Source organism: Amia ocellicauda, chromosome 22, assembly GCF_036373705.1.
Source record: "Amia ocellicauda isolate fAmiCal2 chromosome 22, fAmiCal2.hap1, whole genome shotgun sequence".
Classification (NCBI taxonomy): Eukaryota; Metazoa; Chordata; class Actinopteri; order Amiiformes; family Amiidae; genus Amia; species Amia ocellicauda.
The window spans coordinates 9,962,290-9,985,563 of record NC_089871.1 but is presented as its reverse complement, the minus strand read 5'-3'; the positions used below and the strand labels follow the sequence as shown (position 1 = coordinate 9,985,563).

At 43.1% G+C, this 23,274-nt stretch overlaps 1 protein-coding gene across 1 annotated transcript; it reads right to left on the bottom strand.

Moving 5' to 3' along the window:
• Positions 1-6,887: 6,887 nt before the first annotated feature.
• On the bottom strand, positions 6,888-22,846 carry slc13a5b (solute carrier family 13 member 5b). The gene is made up of 13 exons (XM_066695598.1): positions 22,526-22,846; positions 18,941-19,045; positions 16,589-16,717; positions 16,277-16,413; positions 15,828-16,015; positions 15,284-15,455; positions 13,421-13,543; positions 13,036-13,248; positions 12,404-12,510; positions 11,363-11,481; positions 10,736-10,897; positions 9,735-9,872; positions 6,888-9,565 (listed from the first exon to the last, which is right to left on the bottom strand). The coding sequence occupies exons 1-13, from the start codon at positions 22,676-22,678 to the stop codon at positions 9,440-9,442; spliced, it is 1,872 nt and encodes a 623-aa protein (XP_066551695.1). The 5' UTR covers positions 22,679-22,846; the 3' UTR covers positions 6,888-9,439.
• Positions 22,847-23,274: the final 428 nt, after the last annotated feature.

Below are 23,274 nucleotides of genomic sequence, written 5' to 3'. Positions count from 1 at the left end.
GGTGAACTTGTAAAAGTTGTCTGACGTTTTCTCAGCTGATGATGACGAGCAAATTGTAATATTGAATGACTTGCATGATTTGGGGGAAGTGATCAAATAAGCAAACAAAATGTTAGGCAATAGAGTTAAAAGTTTAAGATTTAATCAAATAAAGTTGTGCTAAACAGATCCTCTTAAGCATAGTGTTTTCAGTTTTGGTTTCCTTGCTAACAAATGATATATTTCTGCTCTGGAATCAATTCAAAGAAGAGCAACTGGGGCTGATTTGGCTTCTCCTATTGAACAGGAGTCATTCTTGGCCATTTCCCCCAATGGTATGGAGAGACCTTCATTCAGCAGTCGATTCACATTGTAGTAATATATTGTGTAATACATATATGATATAATATAACAATATATATCATTTTGATAATAATAAAAGGATAATTCAAGGTTCAGCTTGGGCTTTCTTAATGATATATCCAGTGCCTTTGGGACATTGTTTTTTAATAACGGACAGAAACTCCTGAGTGCGGTGTCTGTACCATCGATGTCAGACAGGAACATTGTGTCACTGAAATCACCCATAGCAGACTCAAATTATTATTATTGGGTCATTTAGCAGACAGTTTTATCCAAAGTAACTGACATGGTTTACCAGATACTAACCTGCACATTTTCTACATATATACAACTGTGCACGGTATCATCAAGGTACATAACAAACACACCAAATCAAGGCATACATTATAATGTGACTTCACTACTGCTTGTCTGCTGTGCAAAGCCAAATGGGAAATAAACACACTTGGGGTATTTTTTACATCTATCTGTATACAGAGCCTATAAAGTCTACTCCCCCTTTCAAAATGTCCCCCCTTTGTTACCTGGAATAAGAATGTATTAAAATCGTAGTTTTTTTCTTCATACATCTACTTATCATACCCCAAATCTAGAAATTTGTAGAAAAGATATCAAAAATAAAAACTGAAATTGGTAAGATAAGTGTCAACCCCACTTTTAATAGCAATCCCCTTCACAGTGTGAAGTATGGTGTGTAGATAAATAGGTATGATAATCTTCATTTAATTGCATGAAACTGTAACACTGACTCAGCAAAATGTGAAAAAGTTAAAAAAGGGTGTAGACTTCCTAGAGGCACTGCATGAACCAATATCTGTTTTGCATGTCATAATCATAGCTTAGAAGGAGAGAAAAATGAAAAGATTTTCCCCTGTAGGCTAAACACCTTCCTCCCAGCCCTGCAATAGGAAACGGAGCCCATGTGCCTTCTTACCCATTCAGCTGGGCTGGAGGTGTTTTGCTGACTGTCTTGTTCTCCATTTAATCACAATCGCTCGTAATTAGGGGCTGTAATGGAATTTCAAAATGTTTACAAATCCCCCCCTCGAGGTAATTGCTAGGCATGGAGGTAATTTGTGGGTTTAATTGGGGAAAACAACACAGAACCCCACTCAACAATTGGTGGAGAGAAATGTGGCAGCTCCGGACGGCGATGACGCATCCCACTCTCCCTCCACAGCTCCTGTTTGCTGGCCACACCTGGGGCAGCTCCAGTGTTTTTTTTTAGGTGTCTCTTAAGTCATCCACTTATAAAGACTTTGACAACCCCTGATTCAGATCAATTCAGCGGGTGGGGTTTGGGAAACATTTGGATCACCAGAATGATCTTCAGCCCTAAAGGATTAGAGTTCCCTTCACTGATTGCCCAGTCTTTAGAATTAGGTGATTTAGGGGTGACCTGCGAAACGAACCGTTGGGGGTCTCCCCTGCATGAGAACATAAAATCTGGAGAACATTGGAGCCTTGCCAATTTGATCTCTAGTATCTTACAGATTAAACACCATCAAGCTACCCCTTCAAGTGTGTAGTACTGTCCTCTACATACATTGGGCTGCCCTGTTTTGGTTCTACCTTCTTTTCAACCCATATTTTTATACTGTATGGTGCCCCCAGCATAGCCCTCTGCTATTTTTTCAGGAGCCACAGGGTGTTCTATATTTGTTCAACTGATTAGGAGATAGCATGCTCTCATTGACCAGTTTGATCTCCTAATACAACCTGCAGGACTCTTGTTCTCTGGTCTGTATAGACTCTCTTGACCAGATGTTGGAGATGGTGCCTAGCTATTGGACCAAGATGAGTTTCACCTTAATGTCCAGATACACAGAGAGGGACCTTGCACCACTTCACATCTGTCCAGGCCCCAGCCAGAGTAGGAGACACTGGCCAAAGCCTAGACTTCAGCCAGGGAAGCAAGGACAATGTGAGTGACCCGAAGATTATATCCCAGACAATCTACTCCCTGGATTTAACAATCAGATCAAAACATGATGAAGCTTAAAATAATAGTTTGGAGACTCCATACAGTGCTCGCCATTGACTTTATGCTAATCTTTTTCTGCTGTCAACGCCGTCACTTTGATTTGGAGGAAACGCTTTAAAAAAAACTTGACATTCCAGTAAAAGGCTGAAAGCTTTCTCTGTCTTCCTCTCTCTATCTCCAATTGGTCTTTCTCTGCCTGCTGGCTCGTGTTATTATCATCGTATATAATCACTGTGTAGCCGGCTGAACTCCACCTTAGTAATCACAGACTGCCAAGAGCTGCTAGGGCATGAGAAAGAGAGAGGGAGGGAGAGGGAGAGAGAGAGAGAGACAGAGAGAGTGTATGTGTGTGAGAGAGATTTAAACCACTGGCACAACAATGGCACTGTGGAGTAATTCAGTCAGTCATGTTATTGTTCGCTCAACAGCACTAGCATTGTGATTAAAGTACAATAACAGTTTATAGACAGACACTGATGGATTACACTGCTTCAGTACAGCCGCACTGACTGCACTTGAGCCATGTTATTGTGGACATTGGATCATATGGGGTTTTGACTAGGGGTTTAGGGTCAGCTGGTCGCATCAGATGCTGTTCAATCAATGAAGCGCCTGGCTTGTAAAATAAAATATCTCAAAGCACTTGACAAGGGAAAGAAAAACAAAACAAACACTAGTTATAGGGCTGGTCAAACTCTCCTGACAACCCGAGGGAGACAGTTCCAATGTCTGGGAGCCTAGCATTGAAAGGATGGGGCACTGAAAGAAAATATCCCAAAGGAGGGTCCACAGAGGAAGTTGGCATCAGCAGAGCACAACCTGACAGCTCTGGTTCCAATCCATAGCCGTCTCCGCCAACTGTGACCAGGATTCCCCAAGAGCCAGCTCTGAATTGACCGAACACTGTCAGCATCTGCTTGAAGCCAGTCAGGTTTGGCCTCAGCTCACCGCTCCGCAGTGACCCCTGTGGATTTTTGGGTTCCTGTGGGATCTCAGGGAGAGCGGCATCAGTCTTCTCTACAACATCTCAGCCCCGCTGTTGGCGCTGTGGGACAATGTTAAAAGGAGTGAAAAGCCTGACAGCACACAGTTACAGAGTCGGTGTTTATTTCTCTACCCTGTTAGTGGATCGTGGCAGGGAGGATTAATGATTCCAGATCTTGAGAGAATCAAAGAACAGATAAATGATGAAATACGATCCCAGCAATCTGAACGCCCTTGTGAAATAACCTTTTTAAAAACACTGCAGTGAGGCCTCATGATCTTTGCAAGTGTGTAGAAAGAGAAAAGGATGCATTGCGAGTGCACACTGCCCAATTTTGCAGAGTCAATATTTTCTGCCAGGATCACGCACTTTCCATATGCTATTTTAAGACTCTGTTAATTTGCAGCCCATAGCACTTTCTTGTGCGACTGCCAGCGCCACAGCAGGCTTCCACATTGGAGTGGCATTCCTTCACCCAAAGTAATTAGCAATAATTACGCAAAATTTAATTCCTGTGTGTGTTCCCTCTCTTTCTCATTTTCACACAGCGTGGCGTAATTACAGAGCCTGCTTTTCCTGTCTTTGATTCTCCACGCTGTTGTGGTGTTCCAGGACTCCCGTCTGTGATTCTTGCCGAGTTCGCTGAAGGGTCTGGAAGAGCGAAGAGGAGACACACCACCACCACCACACCATCCCACTGCTGTTTCGGTTGCAGATATCTGACGAGCCCCCCTGCCTCAGTACACTCTCTACATTGACCTGTACGAACCCACAAGATAAGAGGATCTCATCATCACCAAGGTGAGGTTTCTCACCCCCAATGTTAGCCAATGACCCAAAAGTAAAACAAGTAGAGACAGAGAGCCACTGGGGTGCACAGTCTTGCATTTCTATGTTATTTCTGCAGGGATTTCACTTGCCACACAACAGAGTTTATCGCCAAGCTCAGAGCATAGAGACATGAGCAAGATCCTGGGTTTGGGTCCATTTGATGGGTCCAAGTGTCAACTACATTTTACTTTCAAGGAGGAAAGAATCCTGCTACCTTGTTGTTATGAACAAAGCCTCAACACAGAGATCATATGTATGTCACACAACACAAACACACTACAGGTTGTGCAGGACCTGAACCGGCAGTCTGACATGTGTCCAGGGACGGGGAGTGAGAGAACTGGACAATGCCAGTGTATTTAGGGACAGGGAGGATAATGCAGAGGGGCAGTTTATTACAGTTTACTCCAAAACCTTTGAATAACCAACCTTTCAGCCAAGACCTACAGCAGAGGAAATAAAAAAAATGTTAGATTGTACTTAAATGTTTTATTTCACAGTGCATTGTACTGCATGTGTATTTAAGACGCATGATTATATGGTATGACTCTACAGTGTTGCACAAGCATATGCTGACCGGGACAGTTCTGTGCGATATGTGATATTGTGATGCACTGCACTGCACTCTTGCTGCAAAGTATTTTACATAGTCGTGTGTTGAATTCCATATTATTGTTTTTCTGCTATGGGTGCATGCTGGAGATGGGGCCTGGGCTGGGAGTCACAGATTACAATCACTCCTGTAGACGTGGAGGGGGGGATACTGGTAAAAGACAAAGGAGCAGAAAATAGAGTCTGCAGCAGCCTTCGAAGGGTTAAGATAAGTCAATGCTTGTTCCCTGCAATCATTCGAGAAACGAATCCACATTATCCCAAGTGAGAACATCGCGCTCCCTCTTTTCACTGTATATATAGCCAATAATGGAGGATTTGCAGTCCTATACATGTCTTTCTTTTAATAGGATAATCACTATGTATTTAAAGTGGGAGTGCAGGGAGAAGAGGTTCTGTAATTATGGCTCGGCAAGACCCAAGATCATAGTGATCATGCTTGTTTGATAGCCGACCCAACTGCTCGTTAAACCACCAGGCTTTTAATTGCAGCAATCTCAGGGGGCTCCACATCCAAGTAGGTCAAGATCAACTGGAGAAGTTAGTTTCCCACTTCTTCTCTCTCTCTCTCTGTCTCTCTCTTTCTCAGTGTCACTGTCTTTTGGGGTCTTCATATCTAGCCTCCCGTATGGCAATTAAAGATCTTGTTACTCGTTATTGCTTCTGCCCACTTCTGCCCCAGACAGCCTTAACAAAAGCCTTGACAACCCAGAGGGCTCACCTTGCATTGCCCCGTGTACCCAGCTTGCTTCTCTCATTTTCTTGAATGGAGATCTGCATTGCGATTCTCTTTCCCTCAATACTGGATTCCATGTAAATGCCGATTGGCTGTGCTTCTGTCACACCACATCACCTCAAGTTGCAATACGTTCCCCTGCTTTAAACATGGTACATTGCTGCGGACTTTGCTAATCACCTTTCAAAATGCATTCAAGACAGTTAGGCCTCTTTCCCTGTGGAATTCAGATGAAACATATCCGTAAGCCCCCTCAGGTAATGACTTTATACCTCAGCGTAACACAGAAGACAAAAAAAATCCCAGATACAGGAGAGGGAGGCAGCCAGGCCACCAGGATGTAAACACATGGCACCCAAGAATAGTCCCCCTGACATTGTTTGTTGAGATACGTATGGTTCTGCACATCAGGATTAAAAGTAAGCTGTTTGCGACATATATTGTTTTTCGCAAAGTGCTGTGTGTCACAATGCTACCTCTCCACTGGGGACAGGATAGCTGCTTTGGTGATACAGCCTTACAGGATTTATCTATTTCCCCATAGACAAATGTACTGGATTATGCAATTGCCACTCTTTTGTGATTTTTATAATTGGATTATATTTATATTTATATTGGATTAGCTAAGGTACATAAAAAAGCATCAAAAAAAGCCTGTTGGCAGACATGACATTCTTCTGTTATTTGGTAGAAGCTATGCATGTCGAAAACAATAATTGTCTTCATTCTGCTTTTCCTTCTTCAGAATTAGTCCTGATCTGCGCAGGTTTAGCAATGTGATACTTTACATAGCAGACGAGTTGTCTCATTGAGGTGCACACTTTTGCAGACAAACAATAGTTTATGTAATTGCAATTGCTATTTATCAGGTGTTTAAACATTAAGCTAAGCAGTTTTTTTTTTTGGGGGGGTGGAATAAGTCTATAAATGTGTTGTTGTTTTTTATGGACATTTGCACACTAAACTTTAATCTTTTACATTCCTGCAGTGACATCGCCACAGAGAATAGGCAATACAAGTAAACCATTGACACGTCTTGGCATTCTCTGGCCTCTTTTGATGTGAACATTAACCAACAAACACAACGTGATTTTTCTGACACTGTTTTGTTTGGTCAGCCCTTTCAGTAACGTAAAAGTGTGAGTCTGCACTGAAGTTGCAAGTTATTTATGAGAAAATCGGAACCTCTAATTGTTTGCCGATACAGTGCCGTCACAGCCCTTCGAAAGGACATGATTTTCTCACTATTCGAAACAACGTCCCCACTCTCCCTCAGCGCCTCTTCTTCGATAAACTCTGTTCTTTTTCATTATCGGCTCATGTTGGTCATGTTGACGGGAATGTGATGGGTGTGGCAAATCCAGCATGGAGTCTGACAAATAACAACAGCACATCTCTTGTCATTACTAAGCTGCGTGTTGATCTTTATTTTGAAACACCCAGTGACACATTTGTATTTTTCCCAACATTTAATTACACACATTACATCTACAGATGAACAAAAGATTAACTAGAGTGCAATATAAATCGGTGCTCTCACATAACACCAACAGTATCAACGTCTCTTAGTTAACAGTGTTAAACTGGGGTTCACAGGACACGTGTAAAGCACACTTTTATCCGTTTTCTCTCCCCTTGAATGTTATATTGTGTTCATTAGAATCACAGCTCTTTGCACAATAGATGGTTAACTATTCAGATAATGAATTACAGGACTCCCAACATCAGAGCCCTCAAACACCAATTCAAGTGGGTACATGCCAAGTTGGTGCTTGAATCTATATTAATATAATATGATATAATTCTAACATTTTTTTAAATGGTCTGAGAGTCAGAAGTGACTTCACTGAGAGAAATATCAGCCAATGTGAGAAGTAGTTCTTATGTCAGTCTGATAGGCACTTGAGTGTGCAGGTGGGTGCAGCCGCTGACTCTCAGACAGGGTGACTTAATCCAGACGCATCCGAATATTCTTCAATCACACAGCATGGGATTCACACAGATCTCTCTGGCTGTCCAAAAATAAAAAATAAGTTACCTAATTTTAGGGTTTAAGCTTTTATTTTAATGACTAATACCTTGAGTTGGCGTGTATTTCCTCTAAGTTAAGCCTAAAAAGGGATCATCAGTCAGGACTGCTATGTGGATCACCACAGACACAAACAAATAATGGAGTCGAAAAAATACATGTATTACTTCATTCCCAGAATCCCCAGAAATCTGTTCAGGGGTACAAGGCCACACTGACGTTTCTGCCTGCTGTGCTTTACATTACAATCTGGTACAGTTGCCTAGTTAAAATACTTGAGTTTTTCACATACCATATTCTCATTCATGCCATATATACATATTCACGAGAGAGGGTTATAGTCCTGATTCAGGCAGGGTGTTGCCTCTGGAAATGTCAATCTTTGCGGTTTCAACCACTGGCCTTCACCTATAAAGTACCAGAAAGGATCACTTTGCTGTAAAAACCAGGGAGCACAATTATACAGAAAATTGAAATTTAGGACAAAGTTAGAGGATTTGAATTTGCAAATGTTGAAAGATTTGTGGACTCACAAAATGCTTTCATGTAAAAAATGTGCTCACATGTTGAATTATGTCCAGCACATGTAGAATGTATGTTTATTGAGCCATATTATTATATTGAGTTTGCCAGTTTTACAAGGTATTAAACAAACAAATGCAAGGTTTCCCTGCAGTAAATTGTAAACCCAAGCTGGATCTCGGAGCCACATTTAATAACTTTGTAAATTAGTGGTTGAAATATTACTGCACATTATTGTCATTCCTCAGGTTCAGCACTTTTCTCCCAGTGTACACATTTACACACATTCTGTCCCAAAATTCATATATATTGAAAATATATTTTTATTGTTTAATTCATCTATAAAATATTGTGCAGAACTTCTGCATAGAATTAGTGTGCAAATACCTCTTTATAAAGAGTACAACGGATCTACAGTAATTTTTACATACGTGAGTTGTTTCACGTAAAGCTACAAAATAGTAGTAGGAGTAATAATAATAATAATAATAATAATAATAATAATAATAATAATAATAATTGTCCAACTATTATACAGTTTCTCTAGAAATGAATTTACATTTAGCAAAACAAACTAGAGTTTAAAATTTCAAAAAATCAGCAGTTTGAAATGATAATAGTTATAGTCAGAGGTTAAAATGACATAATTTATCGATCTAGGTGTAAATAATCCATTGTCTAAAAAAAGAAACAGTGCAGAAGAAACACATTAGCACAGCTCAAGACGCCCAGCCGCATTAACCGCGACCTCACGGGGAAGCCGCAGTGCTCAACCGCACAGAGAAGGAAACGGCAGGAGAAGACGAGCCAGCATGTTCTCAATGAGGGGGAAAGAGCTGGACAACGAAGGAGAAAATGTTGTTTTCAGAGGTCAGAAAAACACATTGAAGGCACTTCATCTAGATAACGGTGTCACAGTGGAGGGTAAACGTCTCTTATTCTGGCCACGGTTACTGGAGGGCTTCCTTTGGTATCGCAGAGGGAAGGAAAACTCTAAAATATTGAAGATGAATTCCGGTTTCAAACGGAAGAGATACTACTATTCAAAAACTGACTGGACCTGAAAATACTGCATCACTAGCTGCACTTGAGAAGAAGACGGGTTAATCTCAGACTTAGGCCCTAGGTGTTGTGACAAGAGCCTGTGGTGGCCGGGTCGCTCTCTGTCACATTAGGAGAAAATCCCGATATGTGACACAGATGCAACCTCCCCTCCACTCCTCTTTACAGCTGCCAATTATTGTTGTCGACATCTGTGTGCATCGCAGTCTAGTCCAGTTTAGTCTAGCACGCCCCTCTGTGAGAAGGGTGGCCCTGTACTGCCCCCCAGCCTGGCGGTGCATGCTAGGAGCTGATAGGGGCCCTCCCCATCTCCCCCAGAGGCCTGGCAGCTCCGTCTCACACCCCGGTGGTGTTGGCCCAGGCAGGGAAGGTGTCCAGGTTGAACATCGCCCTCCCCCAGCCGTTAATGGAAAGGGTGATGCACACAATGCCGATGATGTTCATGACGATCCCGGTTTTCGCCTGCGAAGGAGGCAGGCAGGTTACAAACTCTCCAAACACCCGACACATTTGAAACCTCGGTTACAGGTTATGAGTCTGTGTTAGCATTTGCAAGCTTGCAGGGTCAAAGCGGTTTAACCAGTGTGTGTGTGTGTGTGTGTGTGTGTGTGTGAGGCCGATCTGTGCTCACCATGTCGGAGACCTTCAGGTAGCCGTAGGAGAAGACAATGGCGTTGGGAGGGGTGGCCACTGGCAGCATGAAGGCAAAGGAGGCGCTGAGTGTGCAGGGTACCATCACGTACAAGGGGTTAATACCAATGGACTGCGACTGCAAAGACACGGGCTTACATGAGACCTGCTGCAAGCTCCTCAGAACCCAGCGAGTCGGTACAGATGAGGAAACACGTATAAACGCTGCACTTCAGTAATTGGTGTATCTGGGGCATATTTATTAAGCAATCACGATGGATTATAAAGAAAACAAAACAAAACTAACTTGGAGCCATTTCCAGTTTCTGTTCACTGGAAAAACACAATAATTGGTACTTCTGAATACACTAAAATGGCTGACATTGTTTAGTCTTAATTATCCAATATTGTGTTTAATCCAGGACTATAATTAGTGCTGATCTGAAGTGGCCGGGGGTGGGGGTGGGGGGGCATTTGGCTCTAACAAGGCTATAAATACAATCGCAAAGATATAAATACATGGAAAACAAAACTATGCAATTGTGCAGTGAGAAAACAGACTGGGTCACACATCCTTAATCCGCTCTCTGTGGGAGCACATTCAACACACTGGCAACCCGTAAAGGATGGCCACTGGCCTCCCCTCTTCAAGCCCCAGTTAGGCAGAGCGGCAGAGTCAGTCTCCCGCTGGTCACACATGAGTGGAGACGGCAGAGACAGAGCTGGGACGGGCGCACACTCGCCCCCGGGGGCTCTGCGGCTCCCACAGAGACAAGCAAAGCCTGGCAGCCTGGGAAACGGAGATCTCTGTCCACACTGACAGGCCGCAGCACTTTTCTGATTGGCTCATCGTCACCATTACACCAGATCACATTCCAAAGCACTTCTCTTTTCCTCTTCTTCACAATTTGTGTTCCTGGCCTTTACCACAGCTACACCCTAACCTGGTTCTAATCGGCACAGTTTTGATTGTGCCCGGGTGTGAAAGGCTCTCGGTCTTACCATGGAGGCCAGGATGGGCAGGAAGAGTGTGGCAGTAGCGACGTTGCTGGTGCACTCGGTGAAGGTGGCGATCAGCAGGCACAGGATGATGGCAATGGCCCAGGGTGGGATGGTGTGCAGGGGAGTCATCTGGTTCCCTATCCACTTAGACAGGCCTGACTCCTGAGGGAGAGACACACAAGGGCAGAGTCAGTATCAGTCAAACCAGAGGGGGAGATGAAGGCACAGTGGTCTCTGTCAGTGCAGTGTGTCATCTCTGCTCTCTGTCAGTGCAGTGTGTTGTCGCTGCTCTCTGTCAGGGCAGTGTGTTGTCTCTGCTCTCTGTCAGGGCAGTGTGTCATCTGTCATGCTCTCTGTAAGGGCAGTGTGTTGTCTCTGGGCTCTGTGTGTTGTCTTAGTGTGTTGTCTCTGCTCTCTGTCAGGGCAGTGTGTTGTCTCTGGGCTCTGTGTGTTGTCTTAGTGTGTTGTCTCTGCTCTCTGTCAGGGCAATGTGTTGTCTCTGGGCTCTGTGTGTTGTCTCAGTGTGTTATCTCTGCTCTCTGTCAGGGCAGTGTGTCGTCTCTGCTCTCTGTCAGGGCAGTGTGTTGTCTATGGGCTCTGTGTGTTGTCTCAGTGTGTTGCCAGTACCTCGCTGCCCTTGGCCAGTGCGAAGCCACCCCCTAGCAGCAGCACAATGTTCCAGGGCAGCTTCTTCTGCACCACCTTCCAGCTGAGCAGAGGAGCAGCTGAACTGGTGCTCTGGTGCTCTGGGAGAGGGGCAGGAGAACAGTACAACCTTCAGGGCTTCAGATCCACACTCACAGCCTCCAACACCCCCCACAGAAACCCTCCAGGCCTGTGATGCTGATATGCAGTCACCAGCATGGCAGTGGAGGCCCCTGCAACCCCTCGACTAGTGAATATAGGTGGTAGAACGACCTTCCCGCTGAGGTCAGGACCGCACAGTCCCTGACCACCTTATAGCATCTGCTCAAGAAACATCTGTTCAGACTGTACCTGTGACACCAGCCTGATCTCCTGGGCTCCTCAGCCCTCTTGCTCTTATACAGTGTCTTATTAAACTCATGCTTCTGATTACTTAGGTATTGTTCGCACTTCTGTCGCTTTACTGCAACTTATCCAATGCCTACCCCTCCTTTCAGCACATATCTGCACTTGTTAGCTCATTTGTAATATGTATGCTATTGAACTTTGTACTGAATGAATGAACTGGACTTTGTAATACAAAGTTAAGGGCATCTGCTAAGAAATAAATCATTATGATGCCTCTATAAACTGTGCCTGTTTCCACAGCACCGGGAGTAGATGGGACCAGGATTTATTAGTGACATATTTTATTTAACCCTTAAGGCAATGATGGCAATGGCCACTTCTGTTCACCGGCACTTGTTGCAGGTGAAGGAGTGTGAATTTCTCACTGCCGAATGAACTTGTCTCACTCCTCCACCTAGTCTGCTGTGTAGCGAGCTATAGGGTAAGAATGACCACTTTCCTGCCTACTCCCTGGCCTAACTCACTTCAGAGCATGATGCATTGTGGGAAGGTGGACGATTGTAACCGTGGCATGAGTCAACGTATCCACCTCCATGGGGGGCACTGTAACCAAGCCTCTGCCCTATTCGGCTTCATGGATGGATGGAAGTCGCCCAGACAGTATATGTGGGTTACCTGTCTGGTAGCTCTCAGACCTCCAGAAGCAGAGCTGCGGTTTCTTGGAGGGGATGACGAAGAGGAGCACTGCGATGAAGACGGCGACCGTAGCGTCAGTCACGTACCTACAGGACGAGCACAGGGCCAGCGCCAGGATTGAATAAAAGAGTCTGACCTGCAGCTACATCTATGTTGGTATTTTCTGAACAATGGTATGCTGTGAACCTAAAATACACCTCTTTAATAATTAAAGCTAATATGAACAGCCTACTTATCTACCAAATCCTTCACTATCACAATCAGCCTTTTGGAAACTAGAGCTGTATCATTCATCCAGATAAATAGCAATAAAAGTTTATTATCGTATTTCAAGTAATTTAAAATATATATCTCTGTAGAGCTCTGTTTTTATTATTCATGAGATAGGGATCTTAATTAGCTAAGTGAAGTGGCTGACATGGCGGTCTTTCAGAGTAACTGTGTATGTGTTTGAGCCTCAGGACAGGTAAAGAACAAGGCCCATCATTGTGTGTGCGTGTTTTCGGGAGGGAGTTGGCGCCTGTGAGCGACTACAGGTGCAATGTGCAGTGTGGCCATCCGTCTGAGGGAGCTGGTGTGTGCGTGTGCATGTGAGGGCTGGCCAGACTCACTCTGCATCTTTGTTGAACAGGAAAGTGGCCCAGCCAGGCACGAATCCGGGGTCGCGTGTGAACCACAGCACGATGAGCAGGGTGAACAGCACCAGCACGTTGATCTCGGCGAACGCCATGGGCCCCAGCAGCCGGTGCTCCTCCTTGATGACGTTGTATGCTGCCACCTCCTTCTCCGACTTCTCCGCCCCACAGCCCCACGTCTTCCTGAAGCTGCACGGACACACGGGGAGGGACCATCACAGTCAACTTCATCACACCCCAGTGCACCCAGTATGAAGGGCTGGTGTGTTTTTAACTGTATGTTTTTATAAATCTCCTTCAATATAGATCAAATCTGCACAGTGAGATCTCCTGCAGACCTCCACCTTAAGGGGGCGCTTACTTGAATCCCATGAAGACGAACTGCAGCCAGAGCCAGGCGATGGTCAGCATGAGGATCATGTTGGGGAAGGCGAACCCGAACCAGGAAGCAAAATTGATGACATCACCGTTCTCGGGAAACAGCCTGCAGGAATAGGAGAGGAGGTGTTAACGCTCAATGGAAAAATAAGGTTCTGTTTGTATGCAGTATATTATCGCATGCTTAACACTAGAAGCGCAGAGCCGGTCAATTTGACTGATTTGGTTATTAAAATTTGAATTACTCTGTGTTCCTAAATACACTGCGCATACCCGTTTGTGGCTTTTCCTAAATATATGTATGAAACATGCCTACAGCATTTTAGCTGCATAAACGCGAAAATAAATAAGTTATAAACACATTTACCTAGAATAGCCAAAATCGGGTTATTTTGACCAGTCATTTAAATACATAATAACTCAATTATAACGCATAATCCTTCCTGCCCTTTACAATAGAGTCAGTCTGGCTCTCCAGTGTTGATCGCTACCTGTCTACAGTCTTTCATGTGCTTGAAAAACACACCCATTGTACAGCATTACAGGTGTTTCTTACAGCTGTACTCGGATCGAGTGGATACAGTGATTACCCGCAAATAGACATGGATTGGAAACGGAGACTGAAGAGAGTGCGTTTTGGAAATGCTGTGTATATGAACATGACTGATTCAGGGACATCAGTGGTACTGGCAATGACAGATCAGTCGTGGGTTTGTGCCAGTGCTGTGAAAACACTGCTTTTACTCCACTGATCAATACGGGATTGCTACTGCACTACAGAGAGCAATAGCGCAGCACATCCACCAAAATAATGATTCATGGACATTATCAGCGGAGGAGCATTTATTGCGATGCTGAATATTCGAGGAGTAAAAGTGTCACCTGGAGAGGCTCTCAAAATGCAGTGTGAGGGACGAGCTCATGCAGGGAAAGTGCAGAAACGTGTCCTGTGTGACTGTACGTGCTGTCAGGTATGCATATCAATAGTAATGCATATCAATTGTCAGGCTATATAAATAGTAAATAGTTTATTGAAATACAAAGCTACAGTGAATACAAGCACGGTATGTTGAAAACAAAGTTTACACGGTGTTGAAATTATTTAGTGTACATGTTTTGATAAATGCAATCGTTATGTTTGAACTATAAAATATTGCTTCTCAGCATTATTCCAATATTTACGTTTACACTTGTTTAATCTTATTGTATGCCATTTTTTTATCGTTTTGCTCATTGTAGGCTATATAGTTATTCATGTTTTGACTGCAGTGTGTGTGTTTAGAAAAAAAGTGTTTTGTTATTTATAGCAATAATATTAATGTTTTATGATCAGATTTCAATTTAAATACTCTATTTGTGCTATGTAAATGTTGGATTTGAAGTTCATGAATAAAACTTCTGAGTTTTATACGATGGTTTTCCTTTGATTGTCATATTGCAGCTGTTAAAGAGCTATCGGTTACAGTGACCGGCTTTGGCGCTTGAAGGTAGTTCAAAATGTCGGCGCTTCTAGTGTTAAGTATATCATGTTCTCCAACAAAACAAATTTGAAATACCAGAATATCTTAAGAAGGCTATATTAATCCGATTAGTATTGCATTATGTATTAATGAAATCTGCTTTTATGAAAGGCTTTTAACACTGATGTGAGGTTGTGTAATCATATTTGTTGAATCCAAGTTATGGGATTTCAGAGTGTTAAGCAGAAAGAGGGAAAACATTGTTGATATGACATATATACACAAATATAAGATATATGACAAATATGAGGATAATACTCCATCTACCACATATAAATACATATAAAATACATGTTTGGGAAAGGAGAGATCAGAAGGGGACTAACTGGTTCATTTGGCCCTTGAGGACCAGGTTGGGCCCAGTGCCAGTGAGTGTGGCCGTCCCTCCGATGCTGGCCGCGTAACACACACACAAGGTCATGCCTTTGCACATCTTCCTCCTCTCCAACGCCTCATCGTGCTGACTGGGCTCCGACGCACTCAGCCCATTCACCACCACTGCCAGAGGGAGAGGGAGAGGAGAAGAGAGGGAGAGTAAATAGACCATAACAGCTATGGTTTGCTGTGCGCCTGCAAGTTCAACAGCTAAAGCAACCCTAAATTACATTTACAGCAAGTGACCTGGTGAAACTGCAGGCATACAGTGATCCTGTAACCACACTTCAGAGTTTATTTTTCATTTAACTCTGTTTTGCAATATGCCATACAAAATGAGAGGGACTGCATACTGATGCATTGCTGAGAAGGCATGCAGAAAAGGAAAAGGCTCTACAAACCCTACCTCTAAACTAACATTTGCATCTGTCAGCTAAATCTGATCCGATCCTCCGTCCTCACACCCCAAAGTCTGACCTTCCGCCCCACACTTACCCTGGTCATCTTTGGGTTTGGTCGGCGTTTCGCTGTCGTCCCCGCTGTGGATCTCCGGCATCTCAGCGTCGTTGCTGTTGAGCTGCTCCAGCACGGCCTGGACAATGGGCACCATCATGGCTGTGGTGGCCGTGTTACTGATCCACATGGACAGGAAGGCCGTCACACCCATGAAGCCCAGCATCAGTCTGGCAGGACAAAACAATCAGATGTCAGCTAGGCTGGGGCAAGAACAGGTCTCAGACTCACACATAGACATCTTCTACCTATCCATTTGGCATCAAAAACAAAATCCACAGCGAAACCCCCTGGACTGGAATTGAGCATCGGAACAAAAAAGCGGTCAGCAGCAAATGCATGAAGTGGATCACTGACAGGGCTTGTCAAGTAAGGTGGATGCTAGGGTACAACAGCTGCCTGGGATGGGCCAGAGAAAGCGTGTTGCTCACAGTGCGGGCCGCACTCCCACGATGAGCAGCACTCTGAGGGCGATGCGCTTGTGCAGGTTCCAGTGCTCCACAGCCACGGCCACCATCAGACCGCCCACAAACAGCATATTGGTGTCCTTCAGGTACTGCATGCACACCTGCACAGGGAGAGAAACATCACACAGGGATGTCACATCTGCCAATGGTGAGAAAATATAAACAATTAAAAACAGAGCAATGACATGACAAAGTGAAAGTATTGGCTGCGTTACTGTGAAGACTATGGGAAAGTCTTTTTTTATCACTCAAGTAAAGCTGTTATTATTGAGGCACCTCTTTGGACTGCAGGATGCCAAACATGGGGAAGAGCAGAGCGGGCAGCAGGGCGGTCACAGCCAGGGGCATGGTCTCCATACACCAGTACACCGCCATCAGGATGATCACGTAAGCACAGCTCGCCTCCTGCAGGACAGAGCAGGAACAGCAGGCATCAGCACTGAGTGGCACACCCTCATGCAATGCATCATTTTACCTTCACGAGGCGACCCAGTCAGTCAGTTCTAGGTGAAGCAGTCATGTGATAGTATGGACCTGCACAAGTGGCCCTTCTTCTACAGACACCCACCATAGGCCGTTCATTGGTATTTGCTACCACTTGGCAGGACATTGCAAGAAGTTAAAACCAAGGAAAACAATCGCACTTATGTTAGCAATGTGGCTTCCAAATTAATACTTTCTAAAACACAAGGTTCTGTAACACACACCTTCTCATCTTTGAGGTGTAATTTAGGGAAGAGCGCTTTCTGTTGTGAGATGACCTTGATGTTTATTTTGAATTCTCTTTTCTGTTTGATTAAGGATTTTGACTTCCGCTGCTGTCCCATTTAATGCAGCCCAACCTGTGTCCCTTGAGCGAAGGCTATGCCAATGCCGGCAGTGTCCAGACGATTGTGTCACATCGTTGATGGGAACATTGTTTGCTGCTAAGCTCCAAAGTCTCATTTAAGCAAGAATTTGACAGGGCTGTCGGTGGCAGCCACTTTGACAAGGCCTCTTTTCATTCAGTGCCGTTTGAATGAAACCACGTGACCCCACTTCGCTTCAAACACACAGGAGGCATCCGCATTTCCACAGGGAACACTGCCCAAAAATGAACCGCAAGAGACACGGGAGACGGAGCAGCAGCAATGTCCACGTCAACAAGCTAGCACACATCACATACCAAACGGTGTGGCTGTTCTACCAGACCCAGAGAAGGAGGAGACATGTCTGCCACACTGCTTTTGACAGGGATGTTGACTGAGCAACTGCATGTATTGATCCTCAACCTCCTATGACCATGAACATACCTTGACTTTCTCTTCATCTGCATCACAACTCAAGAGGAAAGTCCAGTCTGATAAAGATCTATCAGCATCACCTTAAATTCCTCAATTCCCTACATAACTCTGCCTTATTCACATGACTTAACCCATCACCTTTCCACTGAGAATATTCCTTTCTTCTAGTTTACTATTTAAAACACAAAGGCATTGCCCTTTGACTTTCAAACATGTTTGGAATATAGAGTTATAACGTTTAAAAAGGTGGGAAGCACCTTCTGTTATTCAGTTACTGAAAGGACTGAAGCACAGAACATTAGAGAGTCTTCTGAACCTCATAACAATTATATTAAAATAATCTATTTCTCACGTAAGTGTGTTAATAAGTTGGTGACCTTAGACATCATAATTTCTGAACTCTGCCATTCTCTACACATGCAATATGTTTTATCCATATTGTTGGTCTCGGTGCATTTCATTGTTTAGTGCAATTTGCTGAAAAAAGGGTGGCTTTCAAATAAAAAAAAAAGTTCGTGTTTTATGAATGGGTGTACAAGGTAGAGGGGTTACTGGGTGATCCACATGTGTCAATATTTTTCGTTGGAAGCAGATTTACACTACAGAACATCCCTGAGAGTCTAAAGTCTGAAGTGCAGAAGCCAAAACGCGACAGAGAAAAGTGATCTTTGAGTTCACATGATGTTCATTTCAAGTCACTTACAGAAAAACTACAGCAAAAACAAAAGCCCTACGTTACAGTTTAGGTGAGAGGTCAGCAGCAAAGTTGATTTTTAAATGCTTGTACAGTCACAGAAGGATTGAGCTAAGAAAGAGTTCCCACGGTCCAGTATCGAGGTGCCTCACAGATCGGGAGCAGAGTTAAAACAACAGGGGATGTAGAAGTATGGTCCAGTGCCTGTCAATGGCATCAAACCACACTAAACTGACTGGCTCCTAACACTACCAAAATCAGGAGCAAGCAGAGTGTGTGTGTGTGTGTGATTGTCATTGTTTATACAGCTAATGCTATAAATCAAATGACCAATCAAAAATCAACTCAAATGCCTCAGTTAATAGTACTACTGCAGCTGCTAGTAGAAGGAGTTGTAGTAGCTGTAGTTCATAAAAGTCTAACCACTAAATTCAGGGATTTAAAGCAGCAAAAATGTTAAACATGTTAAAACACTAACATTTGAATGGGTGAATGGTATTATGTAGTCTGAGTATTATCATTATTAAAAAAACATTATTTTGGTTTGTTTATTGTTATTATTAATATCATTATCATTTAGAAAAATCCACACAAAGCAGAATAATCATGAATAAAACGTACTCTTGTGAAGAATGAAAAGAAATTGCTTACCTTTGTTTGGACAACAAGAGGTAGAGGCAGGAGGAGAAACGGGGTGAAAAAGAGCACAAACGCATTCCTCTGCTTCCAAAGGACTTTCCATAACGGTGCCATCTTCTGTTGTGGAGAGAGAGGGGGAGAGAGAAAGAGAGAGATGGGGACAGAGTGGGACAGGACGTGAGCTAAAGTGAGAGAGGGGGTGAAAAAGGCTACAGAGTTGAGAAAGGTGGATGGCAGTGAAGAGAGAAATTACTGGTCCTGCTCCTTCTCCGGCTCTTAAATATTAACCGTTTCCATTGCATCACACCCCCCATCCAGGCGAATAACGCTGACCAGGAAGCGCTGCTGACCGCACTGGAGACTATCATTAGCGCACAATGAACCGTGCGGCTCACACGGCCGGGCTGCGCTGCGCTGCGCTGCTGCTGCTTCAGGGAAACATAGCTGAAGATGCAATATTTTGCAGGCTGGAATATTTATTTCACATATTTAGCTCAAGCGCGAAATTTGAGGTTTTAAAATATTTTGCTTGGGAGAGAAAAGGTTTGGAAATCATGGTCAAAAAGCCTATAAACTACATAAAGAAGATTCATGAATTATGCTTATTAAGAATGAAAACTTTGCATTGATAAATGCTGAATTAACGTCATTGGTCCTAGCTTCACAGTTCATAGGGTAATCGACAGTTTGCGTCAGTTTCCTAGTTTATTTACCAACTGAAGAATCATTAGACCCTGAATATATGTCAGTGTATCTGACTCCGGGTGAGGAATTTGAGAATTGAACGAGAAACATTTCGTTGATAGATAACAAAAGGCAAAAAGCTATCACAAGAAAATATATTTCTCAGAAACTTCCAACCTATAAATGAAATCTACATAACCTTTTGTCTCAGACTACACATTCGTGAGTTATTTGGGATTATTGAACTAGATGTGCAATTACAATGACACGTGATTTTACTCATAAATACCCATAGAAAAACAAAAAAAGCAAGCGACAGGTTAATGTGTAATCAGTCTATGTAATGCTTGTGTATGCATACCTCACTCTTGTGATTAATAAAAAGTACAAGTATATATAAAAAATAACCTGAACACATTATAATCATAATATAATATTTTAAAAGAACGAAGATAAGAGGATTATGTGTTTTCTTTGCTTATGATATTAATTTGTTTAGCAAATAAATACAGTAAAACATTACTTCAATAACGAAAATATTGGAGACATTTACAAAGCCTTTGTGCATTATATATCATGGCATATAATAACATGCATATATATATATATATATATATATATATATATATATATATATATATATATATATATATTATACATATAATTGTATAATTAAAGCATACACGGTAAAGCAATTTCACGCAATCATCTCTTTACAACATTAACCAGAAGTAATTCAAACATATATATAGACCGTGCAGCTGCGGCCACTTCTGTCCTCAAATAGTTGAATTGCTTTGCCTTTTAGGGAACTTTCATTATCATATAAATTGCAATTCCTTGAGAAAGAAAGCTTATAAAGAAAGACCAGGCGCGCTGTGCCTCCACTCTGCCAGTTTCTGAGGAATTTACTTTCTATAATTATCGTGTTCAGTTTGATGTTGTAAAATGGCAACTTCTAATTTGTGTGCCCCAAATGAGCAGGTTATTGTGCTTTTTATGGATTGCTACCAAGTGTGGGGTTTTCACAATCATGCCTTGTCACAGAATTTCCCATTCATTGCATGGAAGAGGCTCGTCATGACGTCATGATTTGGACTGTCATCAAAACAAATGTGTGCTTAGTCAAGGCCTTCAAATGCCATTGTAAAACTGCGTTTAATCCGGCTATATATTTACTGGTGCATCGATTTCCCATGGTACTTCAGGTTGCATGATTTTTAGAAGTAGAAACCGAAGACACAGCACGTGGTGTGAAAAGTTAATATAGCAATCACCTTTCAAATGCACCTAGTGTGTGCAACACCTTACACTGTGTCACATGGCTCTGTACATTATGCATCTACTTAATTCTGTTGTGAGAATATATATATTGTTGATGCACATATGCAAAGAAAATACATACACACATTCATATATAACAGTATATCTTACTGTGCATGCTATGCATATGCGTGTCGTTGTGCGTCAAATAAGCCTCCATAGTTCTGTTGCAAAAATATAAATAAATACATATATAAATAAATGAAAAGCTTAGTAGTAGTACCAAAAATACGCGTTATTCTTATATGAGGATTTTTACTCACCTACTTACCATACATTAAGCTTCGGGCTTTATTGTGTTACATTACCATCTGGTGGCCACCTTCAGTAATACACAGGAAGATGTGTAAACCGAATTACTATTTTTTTTTCAATACACTCATGAAATTAATAATCTGGGTTATTTTTATTTCACAATGACTTCTTTATAATCATTAACTGTATATATAAATATATACTGACGTGGATTTGTTTGGATGCGGTAAAACAACTGTGATGATCAACCCATCCTTTAAAAAATGTTCGTCCTGTCTGCATTAAAACTGCACAGCCGATTCTTCTGAAATACTGTATTCATATTCTTAAAGCAGTTGTACTGTCACTTAAACAGAGGTATAGATACATTCATTCATCCTAATTGATTACAATAAAGGTAAGACAAGTCTGTGGGACCCATGGGTTGACTTTTAAGGTGAACAATGAAACTTCTGTTTCTGGGATCCCTCACAAGAGTCCCAGTTACTCGGAAATGGGACACTTTGAGAGCAATGAATCGGCCGCTTGTCTCCACGGAGTTTCAAGAAGTATCATCTTTCCTTGATCTGCTGAAGGTCAATGCAAAGGTTCAGCAGAGGGAGATAGCAGGGCTGCTCATGGAGTATCTGCGACATTTCCATTTCTTAGCAGGCGCGCTTATCCAGGGAGACTTGAGATTGTTACAAAAAAAATCACATTATATTTACATACACAATCCCATGTATACAGCTGGCTTTGCACTGGCGCAATCTAGGCACAGTGTCTTGCTCAAGGGCACAGCAGCAGTGCCCCCCAGCTGGGACTGAGCCCACAACCCACAGCCCCGACCACTTCATTCTGCTGCCCCCAAATACCCCGGTTTCACCTGTGATTCATGATTCGTGTATAGCGTTTTCAAAATCACATGTAATACAAAAATAGCGTTTAAGTCCCGTTGCTTGTCACGTTTTACGCATAAGAATAAATGTAAACGTGCAGAACATGATGAAATAGTAAAATTGAATAATGCACTTATATAATAATAATAATAATAATAATAATAATAATAATAATAATAATAATAGTAATTGCAGGAACTCCACTTGATTCAGCCTTACCTACCTGCCTACCAGTCTGTGCTCACTGGTGCCCATTCAGGTACACATTACCTGGGGCTATATTGCTGGTTGTCTGACATGGCCTTCTCTTGGTGCATATACATATACATGTCCCGTATTACTTGTAAATATAACCTTACACCGTAAAGAAATACTTCGACACAGACCAACACCAAGAAACAAGTACATAACTACATAACTACATAAATAAACCCTTAAGCTCTGTGATCGCGCTTACCTCTGCGAGCCCTGCAGGGGAGGACTGGGGGAGGCAGGGAGGCAGGGAGGCTGGGGAGGGGAAGGTGAGGGGCATTGTATTCACCCCTCGGCAGAACAAGGGGCCCTTCTCAGCCGCTGCCAAGTACACATAATAGCCAGGCCCCCTGCCCATGCCCTGGTATTTGCTTTTTGGTGAAACAATGGCCGCCGGCGATGCCTCGACGTGTCGCCCAGGGCGATGAAGCGGGCTTCTCACGCAGCCCAAACAGCACGAACGGACTGTATTAAGGGTGCTGCTGAACTGTGGACCGGGGGAGATGAGATACAGAGCCCTACTATACAGGGCACCCCACACCCCCAGTCCGGCAGCACCGCTGGGTGCACCCTGCCCTGGCCACGCCCCCTGCACACGTCACCGCCAATTTAAAGGACGGGTAATTAGCCCGTTATGGACGGGTTATTACACAGATGGTACAGTGCGTGGTGCAGTGTCCCACGCTGTTGACCTGAGACCGAGATGTCGGGGTAGAGGCCCGTGTATCGCCATTTCCCTGCATCATCCTGCACATCACACTTCCCCAGCAGAGACAAGATAATAAGATGCAGCGTATGTGTGTCAGTCTAGCCATCTACCCACATCGAGGCACACATGAAGACACAGTATAGGATTGTACAGTATTGCACGATGAAGTTAAAAAACAACAACAACAACATCAAAAAGCACGCTTGTTTGCTTAATCTGCACCGAAGGGAAAACAGAACAACATT

Bases quoted from the DNA above. Each gene is read 5' to 3' on its own strand.
- slc13a5b (XM_066695598.1), bottom strand. From the start codon at position 22,678: ATGGGCAGGGGGCCTGGCTATTATGTGTACTTGGCAGCGGCTGAGAAG. The intron at 16,718-18,940 runs GTAAGCAATTTC...TCTGTCCTGCAG, and splicing joins CTCTTGTTGTCCAAACAAAG to GAGGCGAGCTGTGCTTACGT. The intron at 10,898-11,362 runs GTACTGGCAACA...TCTCTCCCTCAG, and splicing joins CACTGGCCAAGGGCAGCGAG to GAGTCAGGCCTGTCTAAGTG.